The sequence below is a fragment of the Aspergillus mulundensis genome, assembly GCF_003369625.1.
Source record: "Aspergillus mulundensis strain DSM 5745 chromosome Unknown scaffold_0, whole genome shotgun sequence".
Taxonomy (NCBI): domain Eukaryota; kingdom Fungi; phylum Ascomycota; class Eurotiomycetes; order Eurotiales; family Aspergillaceae; genus Aspergillus; species Aspergillus mulundensis.
The window spans coordinates 1,347,582-1,356,281 of NW_020797888.1; the positions used below are offsets into that span (position 1 = coordinate 1,347,582).

The 8,700-nt window shown below is 54.1% G+C and overlaps 3 protein-coding genes across 3 annotated transcripts; 1 reads left to right on the forward strand and 2 right to left on the reverse strand.

Annotated features, from left to right (window-relative positions):
• Nucleotides 1-672: 672 nt before the first annotated feature.
• DSM5745_00375 (uncharacterized protein) lies at nt 673-2,577 on the reverse strand (the record flags this gene model as incomplete). Its single annotated transcript, XM_026742391.1, has 1 exon — nt 673-2,577. The coding sequence occupies one exon, from the start codon at nt 2,575-2,577 to the stop codon at nt 673-675; it is 1,905 nt and encodes a 634-aa protein (XP_026608236.1).
• Nucleotides 2,578-3,584: 1,007 nt separating this feature from the next.
• DSM5745_00376 (uncharacterized protein) lies at nt 3,585-4,982 on the forward strand (the record flags this gene model as incomplete). Its single annotated transcript, XM_026742392.1, has 2 exons — nt 3,585-3,587; nt 3,648-4,982. 2 exons carry the CDS (start codon nt 3,585-3,587, stop codon nt 4,980-4,982), a joined length of 1,338 nt encoding a protein of 445 aa, XP_026608237.1.
• A 1,348-nt stretch (nt 4,983-6,330) lies between these two features.
• Nucleotides 6,331-8,007, reverse strand: DSM5745_00377 (DUF1996 domain-containing protein; the record flags this gene model as incomplete). The annotated part of the gene is made up of 3 exons (XM_026742393.1): nt 6,331-7,567; nt 7,619-7,778; nt 7,830-8,007. The coding sequence occupies 3 exons, from the start codon at nt 8,005-8,007 to the stop codon at nt 6,331-6,333; spliced, it is 1,575 nt and encodes a 524-aa protein (XP_026608238.1).
• Between the last annotated feature and the right edge of the window lie 693 nt (nt 8,008-8,700).

The following is an 8,700-nucleotide window of genomic DNA, read 5'->3' on the forward strand; positions in this document are numbered from 1 at the left end:
GAGTTTGAATGACTTGAAGTCTTTCAAATCTGCGTCCGGAGCCCGCGGATTCCGGAGAGCCGTGACTGTGGATCCTCAGGCAACAACGTTTGAAAACCAACAAACCGGAACCTCGAACGATTATCGTACTTCTTCAAGTTTCAAGTGCTAGACAAAACAGGCAAATGATCATTTTTCAGGGTTCGGACCTTGTGCCTCAAAAGGTAAACTGAGTGCCGCGAAGTGGCCCGATAGTGGGAAGAGAGTGGTGATCGAGAGTCCCGCAGAAAGTCGGTACCGGTACTATGTACCTCATCACGTGCTAAACCCGATCGTATGGGAAGGATTGAGACAAGGCCGGGGCCTGGGAATTGGGTAAATTGTGCCAAATGACTCCTTCCGGAAACATACATAGGTTATGCGATGGTGGGCTTTTGAATTCTATCAAACCTTCTGTCGTCTAGGTGTGGAGCTTCTGAAGGCTCCGGGTATAGTCTAAGATCTAGATATCGCTCTAAAAAGTTCTAGAAGCAAGTCATTAATGTAAAGCATCGTGGTTGTCGTACCAGAATATTGTCCTTGCCAGAATTGCGTGGCCGTCGACCGAAAACCGTGTTTCTGGGTAAATGGGGACTGTCTCCAGGTCTTCGTCAAACCGGGGATCAACGTATCCAAGGAAGTTTGAGTGGTTGCTCATTTCTTGATTCCAATGACAGCTAGGTTCCTGGGACTCAAGCCATAGTCAAACACAGGCTCCACCCAACACTCCTTTACGCAGTCCTGTTCACGAAGATATTGCCATCGATCGACGGCGATAATGGCTTCGGCCACGGAGGCGCAGAACGACATCAGAGTCCAGGTCACGCTCAGCCTCTTCTTCGTGGGCCAGTACTCGGTGGCATATCGATCCAGCTCTTCGTCGGTAATGTCAACCATATCGTCTTTCACCTTTTGTCCGTAGACCGGGTCGCGACTCAGCTTTACGACTGCCGCGCGGAAATACGCTTGGAAGGAAGTGAAGGCTGCCTTGCGCAGGGATCCAACAATAACAGGGTTTCCCACGTCTTCCGGTTTCTCAGGCTCGGTGCCGTAGAGATCCTTGGGTATGGAAGGTTTCGGCACGACTCCCTTGTCCACCAGCACTCGCTGGAGGAGTGTGCGGTAGTAGTGGCGGGTAAAGAAGTCTTCTGCGTCGTCTGTACCCCAGTTGTAGGGGGCTTGGACGGCCATTGACCTGGCGGTGATGTTTAGCTTCACGCCAGTCCCGCCGTCGTGCTCAAATTCCTCCAGGCGTTTTGACATAGGAAAGCCATGAGGGTCGTACGCGGCAGCGTCTTTCGATAAACGTGGGTGCATGGTTCGCAGGACAGGAATTTTATAAGTGGCAGGCCCAAGCCGTTCAGTCATTAGGTTGTAGCAACACCCAATCATTGCAATCGCCTTGACCGACGGGTTCAGGACCAACGCTCGAACACCGTGGTGGACGAGGTTTCCGCACGAGTGCAGCGAGACCACCATGACATTCGCATCCGAGGCCTGCTCGGCTTGCTCTAAGCCATTTTTAGTTTCCGGGCTTTGGCTAGCCGGTGCGACGACATCTTTGATGATCGGCTCCAGGTAGCCGTCCTTGATCTCATGTTCAATGTAGTCCATCGCACCTCGTGGGGTTTGGTTGTCGCTTTTTGTGACGTGTTTCTGAGTAGGGCCACCGTTTTTAGGAAAAGTGCCCAGCTCATCAGGAGTCACACTGATGTCCCGGAAGATACTGATCTCCGCAACACCCTCCTCGTCGTCTTCAACCTCTTCCTTATCTGCGTCAACGCTCGTCGGCTCCTGTAGCGAGTCCGTTCTGTCCACTGCGGACTCTGTATCCTCGCAGACTTTGCATTTTTCCAGCTTCTTATTGTACATCCGCACCTTCTTCTTCTCAACCATGTTCGCGTAGACATCCATACGGTTGGCCCCGTTGATGAACTGGTGTTTCCGTTCGATCGCAACAATGTTTCTGTTATACGGAGGACTAGCCAGCGTCCGCCCAAGGTAGTTCTGCCCAGAACCAAAGTCCACGATATGCGTTATTTCCTCTCCCCGCTCCTGGTGTACGGTATTGCATAGCGAGTGGACGTATTTCGAGAAATGAGCGACCTCGTGATATTTCTTCACTTTCATCCCAACCGCAATCCGCGGTGGTATGGTGGCCTTGCTCGAGTCATGAGGCGTAAAGTCTCGGCGCAGAGTGAGTCGGCGGATTTGGCGGATGAACTCTAGCAAAGTCAGCGGGGGCAGAACCGCCACGCCTCTCCACTCCTGCGCTGCAACGTTTCCCTGTGTATAGGCCGCTAACAGCGGTTCGATGTCGTCTCTGAGGAGTAAGTCGATGATGTGCGCGATGCTGTGGTGTTCGAAAAATTGTCTCCAGTCTTCGGGCAGAAGCGTGGTATAGAGATCGGGCTCGCGCGTCAGAAAGTCCAGCATGTGCACACCCCCGCAGAGGTGCCTAAACAGGTCAGACGAGGTAGCAAACGATAGCAAGGCTTCGACGTAGGCGTCCGGATCCGTCCAGCCCTCGGGGAGGGGGAGACTCCGCGTAGGTGGCATTCTTTCTATCGGGTAGAATTGCAGAGGAGGGGCAGACCGGGAATGTTTCGGGGGGTAGTGGGCGAGTCGGCGCGAGCTGACGACTGCGGAGGCGGGAATTCTAGTAAGATAAGTCCAATAACATGTGAGCGAAAAGCGGCTGGGTTATCCAGAGCCTGAGACAGAGTTGTTGTCAGTTGGGAGGCATGACGGTCGCTGTGTCGAGAAATTTCTGGCGGACAAACTCTTGGGCCGGTGGGGTCCGACTTGGAGTCTGGGGAGACTGCGGAGTTGTTCTCCCTCTCCCTCTTCTCACATCGCAATGACGAGTTCCTGTCCCTGGCGACCCAGGAGGTTATGCCGATTATGCATAATTGCCGAACTGCCTGGACCTGACCTGACCTGATCGTCGAGATCTTCGTTCCCTCTTCCAGAGCTTGATTGTACCTGGCGGTGTGCCTGTCGCTATGACACCACCACCACAGCCACTAGTAAGCCAGCACTATTGGCGCAGCGGAGAACTAGTGGTCCAGGGAACCTGCTGATCTTATCTACAGGCCACTCACAGATTCCATACTATTTTCCTCCCTGAAGGCCATCGCGGCAGTGGCTTGGTTTTCTGAATCCTGTGTGACCTGGGCGTCAGCCGGGTGCTCGACCAAGGATACTACGGAGTATGTCAGGGCACGTCCCCCGATTCTGCAGGGAGGGGACGAGACGGTAGGGATGGTACCACTCCACGTATGAGATATAATCCCGCGATATCCCCCGTTGGCCCTTGGGCCCTGCATCCTGCATACTCCGCTTCTTGGTGCTCCGGTCTGCGTCGCAGGAAGGGCAGACGATCCGGCAAACGCGTCATACCGTTGCACATGATACCTCCTATCCCACGTTAGCACTTGCGGGAATTTCTATATATTGTACATTGTTTTCACGGAGAGGGGGGGAACAAAACTGGAAGAATCCTTCAATGGACCATCCTACTCTCTACCCCCAAAACGCAATGCGAGTCGGATGAGGTCGGAATCATGGTGAGTGGGAGACCAAGACCGGAGAAATATCACGCGACACTAACTCTGTTTGCTTCTTAGAGATCAGGCCACCCTCAATCAGCTCTACCATTCGGATCTATCGCCGATATCCTCTTCCAAATCATCATCAATGTTGAAGCGAGCACCGTCTTGAGTCTCTGCCTCCTTAACAAAGCCACATATGATACGATCAAGGTCCTTGAGCCGCACATCTGCCGATGGTTCGTGCGCCTCCATGGCGTCGATACCTTCGGTTCTATTCCCTCCCTGAACTCAGGGACGGGCAAGGAAACCGCGCTGACAGTACACACACTCGTGAGGTCTTTGTACCGCCATGAGCTCGCACGCCGGCTGTCCCTCCATATCGTTCCTACCGTATGGGGGCCATTCTATGACGATGACAAGGCGGAAATGGACTTTGAAGCAGAACTCAGGCTCGCTAGGCGCCTAGAACGAGGCCTCCATGTGCTCTTCCACATGGCCGACATCTCACGCGACGTCAAACGAGACCCGGAGTCTCACCAAAAGATCTTGGCCACCTCTTCCTCCGTCCCAGACAGTTTGGGCGTTCTCGCCAAGCTTCTAGAAGATTACAACGACTTCGACTCCGACTTCACCTTTGCCTTTCCGCTCAACAAGGGCAAAAAGGGGACAAGAAGCAAGGGCAAACAAAACCATCTGATTGTCCCATCCTCATCCCCACTGAATCATGAACACAGCCACACAAAGAACCATCTCACGACCCTCCTGCAGTCCGGCTACACCGAATTCGAAATCGGCAAGCGCCGCCTCGAGTTCCGCACCAAGCACCTCACCGACAAACTCGAGGTCGACCTCCACTGCACCCTCCGCATGCTCCGCGAACTCCTAGAACGCATGCTTCTCCGCCACGGCCCAAAATTCTGGCACAGAGACACAAGAAACGAGTACAGCGTTATCTCCTGGTTCATCCTCAACCAGAGCCCGCGGAACCTAGCAAAGCTCCTCCTGACTCCGCAAAACGAATGCTGCCACTACACCCACCACATGGACCTGGACGCCGCCAGCGCCGATACAAGCACAAGCACAAGCACAGACAAATGCCTCTTCTCCCACCCCCTGGACGAATACTGGGCTGCATGGAAGGACACCCCCGACCTCTCCCCGCTAAGCGCAGGCATCGGCCCCTCCATCGCCACATCCACAAGCCCGATCTCAGGAACAGCGACAGGCACCAGCACAAGCTGCAACTGCAACCGGCTCATCCGCAGCTGGAGCGTGAAGCCCGCGCTCTTCGACAGCCGGGGGAAGGACTATGATCGCGCCGCGGAGCGGTATCTCAAGGAGATGTGGAGTCAACGGCATGTGGGCTTGCATCAGGCGTTTACGATGGGTGTTTTTGCGGCAGTGCTTTAGGGGTTTCCGGTCTTCAATATTAACCTTTAGGCTTTTGAACAGCACTTAGAAGTTGAGTTAGCTTTTAGAGATCGCGGTCATTTTCGGTGGATCATGGAATAGAATAGACAATAACAAGGCCTTGGATCATAAGCTCAGGCTGGATATATGCAGCTTATCTTCGGTATCAGTGCATTCCAGACCAGTAGCGTAACTCCACACCGACAGCCTCAGTGGATGTCTAGGTTCCGCGCTGTTATGTTTCAGCAGAGCTTCTGTAGTCTGTACTCCCATCCCATCCCATCCGTACGAGATTGATTGATAGGCTAGTGCAAGTGGTACAAACGAGGAATTAAACATTAAAGAGCGCACGGTACGAGTCACTCAGCCTCGCTTGAGAATCATACCCGGCTATCTGGATGGGATTGGCCTAGTACCATTGGAAACCGGGTCTTGAGTTCGTGCTATGCTGATGGACTCTACTCAACTGTAGACGCTGGTGATGGAGGACGTAGGTGAGTATCTAGCTATATAACTAGTAGGGTTGGAGATCGTGCATCTGCATCGTGGAGACAGACTTTCTGGTTTGGAAGATGAAGGGTATGGCGGGTTGAATCTAGCGGTGACAGCAGTAGCAATACACTTGGGAATTGGAGAGCAGTCGATCCTGAGGTACTAATGCTAGGAGTCTAAGACGGATAAGAAGGGAATGCGAAGTGCCAAGCATGGTACCTAGAGCTTGACATGGGAATCATATGAGAAGATAAGATGAGGCTGGATGGGTTTATTTTCTAACCAAGTACGTAGGCACTGGATGTCTAAATCGATCATTGATCATCGCGGCTAAGAGCCTTCTCATCAAGAGAGGTCAAGGTGAGGCAAAAATCAGCGACGTTCGTGCACGTAGACTAGATCATGTATGCATGCTTCATGCTTGCTAGCTCACTTGTTCTGTTCCGTTGCCCAAGCAAGAAATGGGCTACCGAAGCATAGCATGTACATCGGATCAAATAAGGTGGGGTATGGCGGAGAGACGAGAGATGGACAAGAGGAGGTATGGAGATAGAGAAAAGAAGTAAGTGGTAGCTATCAAAAATATATTCGAGAAGCGAAATCAAAAGGGCGCCGACGGACCATAGCCGGGGTAAGAAGCAAGCGAGTGTATCAGGTCATGATCCGGCCGAAACCAAAAGAAACCAAATGGGCGAAATGAAATCAAAACTGGGTATTTGGGTATGGTATGTATATAGGTACATTCGCAAGCGACGTTGTTGGTCTTCCTCCAGCCGGAAAGAATAGGATTTCATCTCAGAACGCCTAGCCTGTCGTGGATGGAGTCATAACGGTACCATTTGCGGTTTGCTTCCAGTTAGTGGCCGTGGCCGTGCTGGTGGCGCTTGTGCGCGGCGAGGTGGTCGTGGTGGCGCTTGGCCGGCTGCTCGGCGGGAGCAGTGGGGATCGAAACGACCGAGGAAACGGTGCGGGTAACGGTGTTGTAGTCGGTCGAGACAACGTCGACGCCGCCGACCTCGGTCTTCAGAGGGTTACCGTTCTCATCGACCATAACGACAACTTCCTGTTCCACCCAGACGGTCTCCTGTGTGACGGTGCTCTCCACGTAAGAGGTGGTGGGTGTCGGGGTCCATGTGGAGGTGGAGGTCGAAGTAGTGGTAGTGGTCGGGGGCTCGGTGGTTGAGCTGGTAGTCGAGCTGGTGTCGGCAGCCTTTGTATCAGCCGCAAGGACCTTACCAGCGAAGTCGCCGAGGCCGATGGAAAGGCTGAGACCCGCATCAGCGGTAGCGGATGCTGCAAAGGATGCCGCAGCGGAGGTCGAAGCTGGAGTCGAAGTCGAGTCTTCGCCGACGTACTTGATAGGGAAGGCGTACTCGGGACCCCATTCGACGGCGATCTTGTTGGGAAGGCTGCCCTTGACCTTGGTGACATCCTCACCGGCAAGGATGCTAGGGAGGTCGAAAGAGCAGAGGCCTTGCTCAAGCTCAGACTGGAGTTCGAAGATGGGGCAGTCCTCGACCTCGCCGGAGGCGTTGGTGCAAGTCTTGACAGCCTCCTCGAGAACACCAGACTCCCAACCGTGCATGAAGTCGGCGTGGTAACCGAATCCAGTAGGGTCACCAGTGGAAAGGGCAAAGTATCCGTCGCGGTCCTTGAAGGCGTAGGTGTTCCAGATGGTCTCGAAGAAGAGCGAGACAACACGGGTCTCGAAGCCCTCGGGGCAGGTACCGTCCATGACCAGCGAGGGGTAGGCAACGTGGGACATGTGGTCGTCCGAATCGGCATCCTTGCCGTTCCAGCAAGAGGGGAACATGATTTCGAAACGGACACCATCAGTGCAGTGCTCGTCGAGGTATGACTTCTCGGGCAGGAAGTGACGACCGAGAGACGGTTCGGCAGCCTTGTTGTAGTTCAGGCAGTTAAAGCCGAGAGCCTTCTGCTTCAGAGCAGCCTGGCTAGCTTGGTCGCCGGTCCATTCGGACTTGGGAGGGTCAGGAACAGGCCAGGTGAAGTTTCGCAGGAAGGGGTCGCCGGCAATCATGCGGAAGTCGTCGGGGAACGCCTGCACATCGTCTCCGTATAGAAGGTAGTACCTGGCACGGTGTTAGTCATGGCCTGAGATTCAGTGTCGACCTGTCACCCACGCAAGCATTCCTCCAACTTGATCCACAAGCTCAGAGTCGCCGGTGGAGCTGTCGACGAAGTACAGAGCAGGGGTCCAGTAGGCAGACTTGTCCTGCTTGACCTCGCACGACGTGCAGCTACCTCCAAGCAAAGACTCCATGTCCGCATCCAGTCCGAATCCTGTCAAAGTTCAGCGGCAGAACGCCGGGTAATTCCAGCCAGCGGGCTAACCTTTAGATCCATGAATCGTGTGAACGTGGTAAGAAGCCTCGCCGGGGGAGACCAAGGGGTCCATTCGAGCAAGGCCGCTTCGGCCACGGCAAGGAAGACGCCAGAAGGCATCAGCGACGCCTAGGAAGGCGGCCAGACTAGCTACCAGGCTAGTATTGAGGCGCATCTTCGAAGGCATGATCGATCGTATCGGTAGGATAAAGGAGTGACGAAAGTGGGTTGTTTGTTTAAGGAGCGAAATGTGTTGACGTTGCGTCTTCACGACTCAGTCGCGTTGCTGTCGCCTCGGTGGTTAGATTCAATCAGAACATAGCGTAAAGCGAATGCGCGGGAGTTAGTGTCGTGGGGTTGTCGCGTATAAGGAAGGGTAACACTGCGCCGGGCAGTATATGAAACAGGAGAACAACAAAGGAAGATGGAGCGCATTCTCCGGACGATCTCCAAGACTCGAGCAAGACAAAGGAGGGGTTCGGCCACCGGTAGCCAGTAGAAAAAGAAGTCGCGATTCAGAATCGAGGCCACTATTGGCTGCGAGGTGCAGGCAAGGGAGGCTCCTTGCAGTCGCGGAATGGAGCCGACACCCCTGCAAGCCACGAGGTAGTGGGAAGCCACCAGAGCGACCGACCCTTCAGAGCGCAGACTGAGGCAGAAAGGTGGGAGATAGGTAGAGACGGATTCGGATCCGATCAAGGCACAAAAGAAGCCGAAGAAACCGAAATATAGACGTACCTAGCGATAAATGGCGTTGAGCCGGCCGAACTGGATGCGACCTGCGAGCAGTGTTAGACAGGACGAGGAATCCAGGGACTCGGCAATGTGAGCGTACCTGAGCTCTTACAACAGGCCGCCCTCGAGCAGGCGTGTAAAGGAG